Here is a 15,251-nt window from a genome sequence, read left to right on the forward strand (position 1 = left end):
CTCATAATGCTAATTCTGTAACCATTTGCATAATGAGGCTCGACCTTAGCAAACAGACACCTGACAGAGATCAAGAAAGCTATTATTGTCCAACTGCATGAGTAGGCAAAGCTGGGTGCACCTTTGTGTATCCTTTCTTAAATCAATGTAATAATATGGGGTCTCTTTCTACACACCAGTAAGATAAAATATTGGGAAGTGCTGTGAAGCCAATAAGATAAAAATAAATTACTTCCTTTAAGTTGAATTTTTGTGCTAAAAGCTGCAAACTTGATCCAGGCACTGGATTCAGCCTCTGAAAGTTTTGCTGAGCAAACACGCTTTCTTCAGCACTAGTCTCATGGTCCATCAGTTAGAACAGGTGTTACAGCCCAACACCAAAACCAGTGATGACACTGACATTTCAATCCAGGCTGTGATGAGGAAAGTTTCAAAAGAGATTTTACAATAACAGAACCCATCCAATGTGAAGATACTAAAATCTGGGAAAGCAGCATTGGAACTAGAAATGAAGGTTGACTGGGGGGCTGAGGAAGGAAACAGTTAAACTGCAGAGTTAAACAATTTCCAAAGTCTGGCCACTCTGCAATCTCAGAATCTCTCTGTTTAATGACTTTAATTCAGGCCCAGGCAACCCATCAACTCCACCAAGACTCACATGAAAGAAGGAAAGAGCAGATGCAAGCTGGAAAATTTTGTCATTAAAATAGTTTTTTCATTGACATGAGGACTAGACCTATGTATGGGGTAAAGTGAAATTTCAGCACATGTACACACTATATGATAACCAAGAGTAATCAAGGTATCTGGCACCTCAAACATTTACATTTCTTTGTGTTAGGAACAAAGTCCTCTCATGCAATTATTTGAAATATACAGTAAATCAATTATCATAACCACTCTACTGTGCTGCAGACCTCTGGAATTTACTGGAATCTTGCATCCTTAGTTAAGCTCTCCCTGCTCTGCTGCTCCCCGCACCCTTCCCAGCTGCTGGTCACCTTAGTTCTGCTTTTTATTTCTATGAGATCAATTTTTAATCTCAAATCCACCTCCAAATCTAAAGTAAGAAAGCTTCTCAAGACTGTCAGACATCCAGTAACATTCTGTAAACATGATCAATACATAGTCTCTCGATCAGAAACTGATAGTCACACATGGTTCCTCTAAGGCTGGCTATGTACAGATCAGGAACTTCCAGCAGTGCCAGCCAGTGGTGGTCCACTCGTGTCCACAAGAAGTTTGTACCTCTTTAATGATTGTATATGCTCTCATCCTTACATCTTTTTTGCTATCACAATTTCTGAACTCAAAATTTACCTCTATTTTAGTGAACAAATTTAAGTCAAGGGTCTGGATGGAAGGAGGTCCTGGGTTAAAACCAAAACAGCACAAGAATGAGGAAAGTAAGTGATAACCAAATGGTGGAGACTACTCTTCACTCTTGCTGAGAGGATGAAGGCACTGAATTCTTCATGCAGCAACAGAAATTAGTGTGTTGTTATTGATGTTGACACATACACACATAAACACCTTTTGGAAGACGGTAGGGTAGCCTTGGACATTTATAATTAGATTTGTGATCACTTCATGAAGATAACAGAATAGGATGCCAGAGTATCATATTCCACTACTGACTTCCTTGGATACTTTTAAGATCATGTTTGTGGATAAAATTTACCAATTTTTTGATAACTAGTAGAAAGAGATTTTTTCCCTTCACGCCATTGCACTAATTTCATAAACCTGGTGAGGTAAATCTCTTTAATTAAGTTTTTAGTTACATTTTTTGCATATGCTATTGGAATAAATTTCTCTAGTTTTAGAATTTCTGAAACTTTGCATGACTGCAGTTTCTTTGTGGCTGTCCTTTCTTCCTGCTTTCTTGTTAAGTTCTTGCAATGAGGAATAGAAGCCTTACGAGAAGATAGGTGTGTTATCTCTTGTTACAAACTCAGGAAAATCTTGTATATCATTTAAGTGGTTTTATAGATACCATCAAGGAAATTATGCAAGATTTAATCAAAATATATTTAAACATTTAAGTTTCTAAAGTGCATTATAGTAAAAGATACATTGTTGTATTTTACAGAGAAAAACAATAAACAATGATACAAAATTTCAAAACAAGATAATAGGAGATTAGCAATGGTTAATATGTTGTGTATTGTTATCTTCAAAGTAGTTGCTCAGATTACAAATATAGGCATGGAAAATCAATCAAACAATACAAGCACAAGTTGTTCTTTTCAGTTAACTAACATAACTTAGTAGTATAATTATCTTCTCTATCTTTTATATATTTTTTCTTTTCTCTTCCTTTTCTCTTTACCCTATCCCAGCTCTTTCCCTTTGAGCAATTTCTTCCCCTTCTACTTTCACAGTATATATCATACGCTTTGGATTTTAGTTACTCTTTCAGTTTTAACAATAGGGAAACAATACAATGTTTACATATGCAAGTTTGATTTATCTCACTTATTAATATCCATTTGCCTATAAAAGTCTCGAGTTTATCCTTCTTTATAGCTGACTAGTACTCCACTGTACAGAAATACATCTTTTTTATTCCTCAGTTGATGGACATTTGAGTTGTTTCCAAGATTTAGTAATTACAAATTTTGCTGATATAGACATGGGTACACATATATGACAGTGGTATGGCATTTTTACTTCTTTCTAGAAAATGCCTAGAAGGGCAATAGCTGAGTCAAAGGAAACACTAACCCTAGTTTGTTGAAGAAATGCCACACTAATTTCCTACAGTCCCACCAACAGTGGAAAAGACTTCCTTTTTCCCCTCAGTCATGCCAGCATTTGTTGTTGGTTGACTTCTTAATCCTGGCCATTCTTTCTGGGGTGAGGCAGAACTTCAGCATTGTTTTAATTTGCATCTCTCAAGTGACCAGTAATGTTGATTATTTTTTATATATTTTCCATTTGTATTTCATCATCTGAGAAGTGTGTGAAATTCATCCCAGATGCCCAATTTTGGATTGGGTCTTTGAATTTTGGGGGCCTGAGTTTTTCCATTCTTTATATGTTCTAAACAGCTGTCCTTTATCTGAAGGACAGTTGGTTAAAATTTTTCCCACTCTATGGGTTTTCTTTTCACTTTTTTGGTGATTTCTTTTGATGTGCAAAAACTTTTTAATAAGATGAGATCCCAGTTGTTTATTCTTTCAAGTACTTCTCATGCAGTCTGGGGTTTGCTCATGAACCCTCTGCCTTTCCTTATGTCTTCAAGATTTCTACCAACTCTCTCTTCCAGTAGATTCAGTGTTTCTGTTTTAATATGTAAATCTTTAATCCATTTTGACTTTAGTTTAGTGCATGTCGATAGACACAGGTCTAGTAGACTTCGACATTGAGGAAGCCAGTTTTTCCAGCACCATTTATTAAAGAGGCCATCTGTCTACCACTGAACATTTGGCCTCTTTGTCAAAGATAAGGTGCCTGAGTGTCTTTATAGTTGTGTCTGCCTCTTCTAAGCATTGATCCTCAGGTCTGATTTTTTGCCAGTACCATGATGATTTTATCACAATAGTTTTGCAGTATAATTTCAAATCATGAATTGTGATGCCTCCTGCCTTGCCTTTGTTGTCAGGATTGCCTTTGCTATTCTAGGTCTCTTATGTTTCCAAATGAATTTTAGGAATGTTTTCTCTAGATCTGTGAGGTATGCTAATGGCATTTTGATTAGGATTTCATTAAATCTATATAAGAGTTTTGGGAGCATGACCATTTTCACTATGTTGTTTCTTCCTGTGCATGTGCAAGGAATATCTTTCCATTTTCTGATATTCTCTTCAATCTCCTTTTTCAGAGTAGTTTAATTCCAACATACACATCTTTTACTTCGTTTGTTAGATTGGATCCTAAGTACTTCAATTTTGGGGTGCTATTATGAAGTATGTGGTTTTCCTAATTTCTCTCTTATTGAATTTGTTGTTTGTGTACAAGAATGTTATTGATTTTGAGTGCTGACTTTATATCAATCTCTGCTACTGAATTTGCTTATTAAATCTAGAAGTCTTTTGGTAGAATTTTTTGGGGTCTTCTATGTGGTATATCATGTCACCTGCAAATACTGATAATTTAACTTCTTCCTTTCCTGTTCTTATTCTTTTTATTTCTATCTCTGTTGTCTAATTGCTCTGGCTAATGTTTCCAGAACTATATTGAACAGGAGCGATGATAGTGAGCATCCTTGTCTTGTTCCAAGACACATTGTTATTAATTCCCCTCAAAATACACCAGCTCACCTCAAGTGCATTTATCCCATCATTCTTTCCACTCTCTGAAGCAGTTCTGGAAGTTCTCTTTGCTGAGTGTCCTTAAGAGATATTATTAAAAGTACAGTGAGGGTTACTGCTAAGCCCCAGTGGGAAAGCAGCCTTGTAGAAGCATTATATGTGTCCTTACCCATCTTATTCATCAGACCTGGCACAGTAGAAATTTTGACTCTTCCCCAGAATCAAAATGGTCATGGACAGAAAGTGTTTTGCATCGATGCAGGAACAAGGCAACTAAAGACACTCACAGAACAAAATTTCAAGAACTGCCTCAGAAAGTGGCAAGCACAATGGGATGAGTGTGCTTGAAGTGAAAGGGAGAATTTTGGGTTTCATGTCACTGTGTCTTTCACTATAATAAAATTTCTAAAAATTTAAATATTCAACATAGTCTCCAATCACACTTTATATAGAGCTAAGGAAGCCTGAGGAAAATGTAATCATGAAGGAAAGGAGCCCCCAAATTTTTCGCTATGTTCCTTAGACACATAACTGCTTTAACTAGGGGCTTAGGGTAATAGGAATTTTTCAACAGCAGGAACTTTGCAAGTCATAGAAGAAGAAAACTTTCACCATTACTAACAATCTAAACTGACTGCAGACCTTGTAAATAAAATGAACGTTCTCCTCAGATAGAACTCAGGGCTAATTAGGTTAAAAGCTTACATAACTGTAAGATGTAACACACAATAAGCAGCCCTCGAGGCTTACTGCATTTCCCCTGATTATAATACACTAGCCAGGAGGTCTGAATAAAGCAGAAATATTTTTTAGTTTGTTAAATCTTCCTGTAGGTTAAAGTCATGATGTTTTATTTCTAACCACTTAAAATATATAATATTTTATCTGAAATTATTTTGGAAATATTTTACTAAAGTAATCACTGAGAACCTGAAATTGGAACCACTGTCATTTTCTGAAATAGTGAAGAACTGGATAATGTGCAAATGGAGATTGTGGGTCATCAAATCAACAGCACATATTGTAAAGAAATTATAATTGTTAAAATGTTGTGGTAACACATGGAAATATCTAAAACAGTAAATTTAATGGTATATTGTACATACTCTGGCTCTAAAATACATTAGCACATGGACTAGAATTATAAAAAAATTACTAAGCATTGACTCAAGTGATAGTGGATGACCATTTTCTGTATCTCCCACTGTCATCATAGCCATGTTCCATCACAAGCTTCTAACATTGCTTAGTTCTCTTTCCATCTGCAGCCATGGTTAAAGGAAATGAGACAGAAGCCACTGACTTCACACTCCTGGGCTTCTTCCCAGAATTCAGACACATCACAGCGCTGGTCTCCAGCATCTTCCTGACCTACACAGCTGCCTGCACTGGCAATGCTCTCCTGGTCGTACTCATCTGGCTGGACCCCCGGCTGCACACCCCCATGTACTTCCTGCTCAGCCAGCTCTCTGTAATGGATCTTACTTTGGCCACCAGCATCATCCCCAAGATGCTCGCCAACTTCTTTTCTGGAGGGCGGAACATCTCATTCCTGGCTTGTGGGGCCCAGATTTTCTTCTCCCTGACGGTAGCCATTGCAGAATGCATCCTCATAACATTCATGTGCTTAGATCGCTATGTGGCCATCTGTAAACCCCTCCAGTACGCAGTCATAGTCAGCCCCAGGGCTTGTCTGCAGATGGCTGTCCTGGCATGGGCTGGAGGGGCCCTCACATCCCTGGGCCACACTGCTTTCACCTTACACTTCCACATCCGCAGCCCCAGGGAGATCCCCCACTTCTTCTGTGAAGTCATGGCAGTCCTCAGGATAGTCTGCGAGGACATCTCAGTCTATGAGAAGGCTGTGGTAATGACCAGCATCCTTGTTCTGCTGCTGCCCTTGTCACTCATCTTGTCCTCCTATGTTGTCATCTTTCTGACCGTGCTCCGAATGAGCTCCCTGGAAGGCAGGAACAAGGCGCTGGCCACCTGCTCCTCTCACCTCTGTGTTGTGGGGCTCTATTTTGGTCCTGGGATGTTTATCTACATGAGACCTGGCTCTGCCAAGACTCCAAAGCTGAATCAGGCCTTGTTTCTGTTTGGAACGGTCCTGACCCCTTTCCTGAACCCACTAGCCTACAGTTTCAGGAACAAAGAAGTTCTCAATTCACTGAAAAAGTTAGTGAGGTGGAGTAGGGAAAGAATTATCACTGTAAGTTGAGGAAAACACAGAGGTACACCAATGAAGAGATATTTTTCAGTTAAACACTAACCTCTCAAGATCTTGAAACACTTGATTAATCTAGAGTCATACTTCAGAAAATACATGATGATCGATTTCCTCTCTGTGTCCTGGTATTTTCATACAAATGTAGTAGATGATATTCTGATGAGGGATGAGAACTATGTCTATCAAGAAAAAGCATCCTTGGTGTCTGCACCCTAGGAACTCAGAACTCTACCTACACACAGAGCATTGGTTCCTCAGAATGCTCCCTGGTTAAAGGAATGGGGAGGGTGGTAGATTATGAAGAATCAAGTAAATTGGCCACCATTGTTTTCTCTTACGTTAATTTCTCGTTTAGTTCTCCACATGAGTGAAGTCTTCGATCTGTAGCAGTACTTCCATCTAGTGCTTCCTGATCACTTGCATTAGACAGTTGTGATCTTCACTAAGAACAGCAGCTTTGGTCTCATTTCAGAGCTGTAGAGTTGTAGTCTGTGGTGTGAATCTCAGGGGTCTGGCTGCTGGCCATTGACTGATTTTTCACAAGTCAAGGGATGTGAACCACTGACCTATGTGTTCACCTATTTACTCTTCTAGACCAGCTTAGCAAACTAATTTATCAGTCAAGAATTTTCCTGTCTCTTTATAATAGAGAGGTAGGGTGGGTTAAGACAGCAAAATATTGGTATTTGCAAAAATAATAGAGAATAAATTTTCTTTGTGTTTTGAACAGCTCATTAATTTAAAATTTGAGCACAAAAAATAAGTAAATGGAGATTTTTTAGAAAAGAAACAAATTCATTGTAAAGACATGGATGATTAAAAATATAAGGTAGTATAAGATTTGAAGCAAGATGCATTATAGGAATTTCCAAAAATTGCTGATTCCAGTTGTTCTATTTCATTCACAATATCTATTGTAAATTTTGGATCTTATTACATTTTCAATTTTTTTTACACTAGGGAAAGAAGAAAAAGAAGAAGGGAAAAGATTATATGCATATGTGTGTGTGTGTGTGTGTGTCTAAGTATGCATAGATAACTGTAAGTTATCAATCTCTGTAAGTTAACCAAAAAGTAAAGTTTGTGCTTTCATTATTTGATTATCTGATCATTTTTTTCAGGCCTAAATCTTGTAATCTGAGCAACTACTTCTAAAACCACAATACGCAATATATTAACTAGTGCTAATTTTCTAATTTTTTTGAAATTCTGTATCATTTCTATGTTTTGGTTTTGTTTTGTTTTGTTTTGTTTTGTTTTTAAAATAAAATTTTTAAATATTCCCATATCACAAAAACCTGAGTATTCTATACAGGTAAAAAAAAAAAAAAAAAGTACTAGGACTAAGCACAGATGGTTTTTGTTGACTGAGTGAAGCAACAAGAAAACCACTTTTTAAGTGAAGGGAAAACACTCAAAAGGAGCCCTAACATTAACATATGACATGTTCCCCTTTAACATCCACAAAGCTGAGGGTGGCAAAGTTCAAGGTTTGATAAAATTTACTTTTAAGTGGAAACTTTTAAACTGTGTATATGTGTTGTGCCTAACATGTTGTCTTGAAACTTGTGCATCATGTACTTAATACATGGAGATAACTGACCTCCACATAACTCACATACTTAAATGTTTGTTTGACAAGAATGCTTAAAAATCCACTTCCAGACGAAGGCTCCACCATGTGGATCAGCCTCCATCATGTGGATCAGTCAGAAGACAAAGCACACTTTCCCCTGACCAAGCCAGTGTGTGAGCTAGGAAACCAAAAGAGCATCCCCTCCGACTCCACCACAGTAAGCAGCTGGCTGATTGGGAGGACGCAGGGTGAGGTGACAGCAACTGAGCAGAAGGCACAGCTGGATGCCTGTGTAGTTCGGTAGGCTCTGCAGGCCTGGGGCTGGGGGTCTGAGTGTCTACCTGGAGGACGGGGTACGACTGTGTCAGTGTGGGGGTTTCCTCCTGTCTTGCTTTTGAAATCCAAAGTTTTGTTCCATTTTCCTGTTTTGTTTTATACCTGTATCTGGTAACTTGAGCGGCGATTTTGAAGATAGCAATGTGCAGTGTCACGACCACTGTTACATTCCCATCATCTTGTTTTAAAAATCTACGTAGCTGTTGTTTTGTTGGGGCTTAGGGTTAGTATAAATTTTAGTATGTTTTAAAGTCAGGTAAGATGGTATATCCAAATTTATTATTTTTGCTAATGATTGCATTGGCTATTTGGGTTTTTTATGTGGTGAGTATAAATTTTAGGATTTTTTATTTCTAGGAAAACCGTCATTTGAATTTGTGTAGCACTGTGAACTTATAGTTCATGTATATTAATACAGACATTTTAGCAATATTAGTTTTCCAATTCATCACCAACATCTTTCTATTTGTGCATCTCTTCCTCAATTACCTTTATCAACATTTTATAGTTTCCAGAGTATATATTCTTAATCTCTTTGATGGAAGTTTTCTAAGTACTTTTATAGTTATGACAAATAGGGTTGATTTCCTTTTGAACAGTTGATGGCATATACAAATTACACTGATTTTTATATGCTAGTCCTATGTCTGTGCATTGTACTTTATTAATTCTAATTCTTTGATGACATCATTGTAAAATTTTATCACACAAGATCATTTCTTCTGCATACAATGACGTTATTTCTTCCATTCCAATTTGAATGCTTTGTATTTGATTATCTTGCCTAATTATTATTTCTAGGACTTACAGGACTCTGCTACTAGATGTAACAAGAGAAACCACCTTGGGTTTTTCCTGTTTTTTTTTAAAGCTTTCTGTTGTAATTTTTAATTATTGAATATTATGTTAGACTAATTTGTCACATGTAACTTTATTGCATTGAAATATATTACTTCTGCACCTACTTTGTTGAGAGTTTTCATCACAAAAGGGTGTTGAATTTTGTCCAGTGATTTTCTGCCTTTATTGGAGTTACTATATCATCTCTACCCTCCATGCATTAATAGGGTTTAGCACACATTCGTCCTGTGTGTGTTAAATGACTTGCATCTCAGGATAAGTCTCCTTCGGCTGAAGTGAGTGAGCAGCACAACACATTGCTGCACTAAGTGTGCTGCTCTGTAATGAAGATGTCTGCATCTGTCGCACAAGGGACACTGATCTACAGTTTGCCTTTCTTGTAGTGCCCTTATCTGGCTTTGGTCCCAAGGTAATGCTGGACTCAGAAAATAAGTTTAAAATGATTCTCTGTCCCCTTTTCAAGTTTTTGCAAGAGCTTGGGAAGCAGTTGTCTTATTTCTTCTCCAAATGTTGATATAATTCAGAATTGAAGACATCTATTCCTGGGAGACATTTTATTGCATGATTCAATGCATTAGTCTGTTTTTATTTTCTGATGTTTTTATCATTCAGACTTGGCAAGTACTCAGTCTCCATTAATTTATGCCTTTCTTCTAGGTTGCTCAAATTGTTTAAATATAAATTTTTATATTAGTCCCTTCCGATCCTTTTTATTCCTGTGGTATCAGTTGTAATGTTTCCTTTTCACTCCTTTTTTAAAATTAAGATTTTAATTGTACAAATATATAGGTAGTGTGACAATTTTATATATGTGTAATGATCTTATATATTATTTTTATTCTTAGCATTTTCTCCCCTTTTATGAGTGTAACTAAATGTTTGTTAGTTTTATCTTTTTTAAAAAAACATTGATCATTTGTGTTGTTTTTCAAAACTTTAAAGATTATATCTAATTTCCAACATGGCAATGAAATAAAATGTTCAAAAGTTCTAAGAGAAATATCTTAGGTTGTGGAAATCTGAGTCAAGATGAGGTCCTGTGGATTTCCCCTGAAGCTATGTCATGACACTCTTTATTGAAGAATGGAAATGGACTCCCAGCTCTTGCAAATTCTGGACCCTGCTGTGAAGCCATCGCAGGCCACATAGTGCTGCCACAATGCTCTAACACTTAAGAATGGGCTGCACACTACAGTACCCAGTGCTGATTCCATAGTGTCATGGTGTGAAATCCAGCAATACAATTATTCTTTGTTCGGAGTGATTTCAGCCTGTTTGTTTTGTTTAATTTTAACATACATGAAAGGATGGACATCTATTTTGAAGAGAATGTGACAGCCATTGTTGACTTCCCTGTTGTCTGGCCTTGAAGACCTAAAACACCTTCCTCATCTTGTTCAGAGGAGTTCTATACTATGTTGTTTCATGTGAATTCTCTGTATGTGAAGATATGGTCAACTATTCTGAAGAAAACAATAGACAAAATGATAGATAGTGAAGATCTCTGATTGTCTTGCTTTGAAATTTATGCCTTTTACATTGCTTTCTTATGTTCTGTCTTGTTCTGTTCTGTTGTGTTCAATTTTACCCTTTTTAAAATTAAAAAAAAAAGAATGGGCTGCAGAAAAGATTGGGTTTGAACAACAGCACCAGGAGGGAAGCACGAACTGATCAATAAGAAAGATGATGAAAGATAACTGATGAGTTTCCACTTTTAAAATATAGTTTCATGAAGCAAGTTATTTAAATTTGGCATTTTAATTAATGGTTTTATTTTATACAGAAGTTATAGAAATAAACACTTCAACTTTCTGAAACTCTCAGCAAAGAATTATTTAAATGTGTCTCATGAAAATGGCCATACTCCCAAAACTGTTATACAGATTTCATGCAATTTCAATCATTAGCATCCCTGAAAGATCTACAAAAATTCATCTGGAACAAAAGAGACCTAGAATAACAAAGGTAGTCCTGGGCAACAAAGGCAAGGCAGGAGGCATCACAATCCCTGACTACAATTATACTACCAAGCTGTTGTGATAAAATCACACGGTACTGGCAAAAAAAAATAAATAAATAAAACAGACCTGAGGATCAATGAAACAGAATAGAAGATACAGACACAACTACAAACACACTAGTCACCTTATCTTTGATAAAAGGGTCAAATATGTTCACTAGAAGAAAGATAGCCTAGCCTCTTTAATAAGTGGTGCTGGAAAAACTGGCTTTCCACATGCTGAAGACTTAATCTAGACCCATGCCTGTCTCCATGCACTGAACTAAAATCAAAATGGGTCAAAGATCTACACATTAAGACAGAAACAATGAATCTAGAAGACAGAGTGGTAGGCAGAGAGTTCATGAACAAAAATTAAAATGCATGGGAAGTACTTCTAAGAATCAACAACTGGGATCTCATCTTATTAAAATGCTTTTTCATGTCGAAACATGAGTATGCATGGATTGCTATAATATGGTTTTAAATGTTTCACTGGGAAAATTTCTAAATCTTCATTTCTGTAATATTATTGTTCCCAGGTTCTTCCTATCCTCTTCCTCTGACCTTTTGGCATCCTCAGTTGTTAGTATGTTCAGGAATCACTGAAAAGACAGGTCTTATTACTCTTCATTAAGCTATGATGTGCCTTAACTCTTGCCAGTATTTCTTATTTACAGATTAACTGAATGTCAAAATGCATTAATTCCTACTTTACCTTTAAAATTTCCTGTTTCAAATATGCTCTTGGTCTGATTTGTTCTTCTTTTTATAGAAATTTGAGGTTCAACATTAGTTTGTTTATTTGAGCTCACTCCATTTTTCTGATGTGAGAATTCAGTACTGTAAGTTTACCTTTTAAGATTCTTTTCATTGAGTTCCATAAGTTCTAGGATATTATATCAGCAACATCTTTTAGTTGTAATTTTTAATTTCTTCTTCAATGTCATCTATGACCCACTGGTGGCTCAGGAGGGTGTTACTTAAGTAACACCAGATGTTTATAGAGTTTTGTGGGGGTTTTTGCCATTGATTTCCAATTCTGCACTATAACACGTATGGGATAATTTCAATTTCCTTGCATTTATTTGAGCATGTTCTATCAGCTGATACATGGTCTATTTTGGAGAATGTCCCATGTGCTGAGAAAAATATGTATTCTGATGTTGTGGGCTGGAACACTCTGAAGACATCTACTAAATCCATTTGTTCACAGGTCTGGTTTAGATCTGATATTTCTCTGTTTCTTGTGTAGTCCATCTGCCTACTTGTGATAGTGGGATACTAAGGTCTCCCATTACAATTGTGTTAGTGCTCATTTGAATTCTATGTCCATTAATATTTGATTTATGTAGTTGGGTGTACTTGTTGGGTGAATATTTATTCATGATTGTTATATCTTCTTTTTGGAGTGTTTCTTTAATCAGTATGTAGTGACCTTCTTTACCTCTTTTGATTAGCCTTGGCTTGAAGTTCACATTGTCTGCATATAGAATAGCCCTTGCTTTTTTCTGGGGTCTTGTCCTATGGAATATTATTTTCCATCTTCTGACTTTCATTCTATGAATTTCTTTTTTAGTTAAATGTGTTTCATGTATGCAGCATATTGTTGGGTCTTGCTTCTTGATCCATTCTTCCAGTCTATTTCTTTTGACTGGTGAATGGAGACCATTTCCATTGATGGTTATAACTGATAACTATTGATTTATGCTTCTCATATTTATTTTCCTGCTATTGAGTCCCGGTCTCTCCTCTCTGTTTAGTTGCTTGCCCTTTCTGGTGGCTTCTTTCTATTAATGTTTTTAGAATTAAGGGCAAGTATGTGAGAAGAATACATTGCTGGGAGGAGGTGGGAAAAGGTATTTCACCTCCATTGTGGTGGGGATGTAAAATGCTACAACCACTCTGGAGCTTCCTCAAAAGTTAAAGTAAAAATTCCATTTGACCCAGCTACACCACTCCTGAATATTTTCCTAAAATAGTTAAAGACATCATACTACAGTGATAGTCATGTATCTATGCGCTTATGCCACTGAGCTAAATCCCCAGCCCCATGTATCTATGTCTTTACAGCACAATTCACAATAGCTGGGTTCTGGAACAGCCTAGTGGTCAACTACATTAAAGCTGATTTAAATATATATTAATTTTTGAGCTATAAAGAAGAAATTATTTATGTCATTTGCAAGAAAATAGATGATCTTGAGGCCAGTGTTAAGAAAGTTAAATATCAAATTGTCTGTCACACATACAGAACCCAAATACAAATGAATTAAAGATGGCAGAAACAAAAATCAAACTTTCAGTAGAGAAAGGGATTGGAGAAGCTGTGAGGGAGAGAGATTAGGAGACGGAAAAATTGTTGAAAATGATCTACATATATATTCTTGTATATTATATTCATAATACATACATAATACATTCCCCCCAAATAAATGTAAATATTATATATTAAAATATATATCAATGAAAATAAATTAATGAAATAAACAAATACATGTAACTGTACTCACCCAATGGGTACTAAGTCTAGTGAATCAAGCAAATAGTTAAATCACCCTGTGTATGCATATTTATAAATAAGTATGCAGAATAGTTAAAGCATGACTTTATGGTGCTGCAAGTACCTGTGCACCTGAGGGTCTGAATTAGGGTTCTCACTCAGTCCTGTTTAGATTCGAGTTTAATTTTCCACCTCCAGGACAGTTTGTCAGCACAAGTCACAGAATACTGAAATTTAAGGGTGTCCCGTTTAGAAAGTGTGATATTAAAAATGGTTGCTGGTAGCAAGCATAGTGCACTCTATTTACTGACAAACTTCTCTTTCCCTCCCACCATGTACTCAGTTACATAGTCTGAGACCCTACGCAGAGCTAACTTTTCTGCACTTCATCTCTGACATCTGTAACCTGCAAGAGCACCAATCTCTGAGGATTATGACTGGGCCTGAATACAGCAATGTATGTAAAGGTGAACCCCTTGCTACATAATAAACATCTAGTATTTCTTTCCTTCAGTTAAAAAAAAAAATACTGACAAAACAGGATCTATATCTTCCTTATAATTGGACCCTATTAGGTATTTGCTTATTTAGAATGACTTTGCACAGTGATGCAAAAACATCCAAAATTAAATCTGTGTATTAAATAGAAACAGATTAACATTAAAACACAAGGCAAAGTAAATGAATCACACAGAATGCAACATTTAAAACTTTTGATAATCAATGAAAAGTCCAGTTACATAGCAATTGCCACGGTAGCCCATTCCTTGGAATTTAGACCATCTGGTCCATGAGTTCTTTTTTGGAACCAAACTCATGACTTCATGCTTGTTAGGCAGGCACTTATGCTGTTGAGCTAAAACCCCAGCCTCAAGTGTTCTTTTCTGACAGAGTTGTGGAAATTCGTGCTAAGTCCAGAGCTCTCTTGGGTATGTTGGCCGGGATTCAGGTTTCTTTCCAGCTCTTACATCACCCCTCATGAGGTGCATTCCCTACCAGCAAGCCACTCTGGCATCAGGAAGGAGAAGAGCACTGTGCACATGGGTAACACCTCTGCCTTTGTGTTTTCAGGACAGCTCTGACAGTGAATACAGGCAAAGCCAATATGTAAGACAGCAGGAATGAGAGAGTCAGGCGGCCACCACACAGAGCTACCTGTGCAACCTCTCTCCAGTCTGTCAGGCCCCTGGGAGAGGTGGGGTCAGCAGATGCAGCTCTCTTGAGTGTCCCTGGCCACCATAAAGTGCAGCATGTACAGGGAGGGTGAGCTCAGCTGTGCCTGGTCCTTTTACTTTCAAGACAGCTGATACCATGAAGATTCACTTCCCTCTACCTGGCTTTCTGCTCTGACACTCTCACAGATAAAAGTCACAGATGCAAATGAGAGATTCAGCACAAGAACTGCTGTGATTGATGAGGTAAGCACATTCTACAAGGCAATTCATGAATTATGTGACATTAAAGCATTCTAAACCTGCTTTATCTTCAAA

General features: G+C 36.9%; 1 protein-coding gene across 1 annotated transcript; it reads left to right on the forward strand.

Annotated features, from left to right (window-relative positions):
- Positions 1–5,526: 5,526 nt before the first annotated feature.
- On the forward strand, positions 5,527–6,477 carry LOC100712977 (olfactory receptor 2AJ1-like). The gene has a single exon (XM_003479495.1). It carries the CDS (start codon positions 5,527–5,529, stop codon positions 6,475–6,477), a length of 951 nt encoding a protein of 316 aa, XP_003479543.1.
- The last annotated feature ends 8,774 nt before the right edge of the window (positions 6,478–15,251 follow it).

The sequence above is a fragment of the Cavia porcellus genome, unplaced genomic scaffold (genome assembly GCF_034190915.1).
Source record: "Cavia porcellus strain 051 isolate PalLab524CR breed Dunkin Hartley unplaced genomic scaffold, mCavPor4.1 scaffold_2, whole genome shotgun sequence".
NCBI classification, from domain to species: Eukaryota; Metazoa; Chordata; class Mammalia; order Rodentia; family Caviidae; genus Cavia; species Cavia porcellus.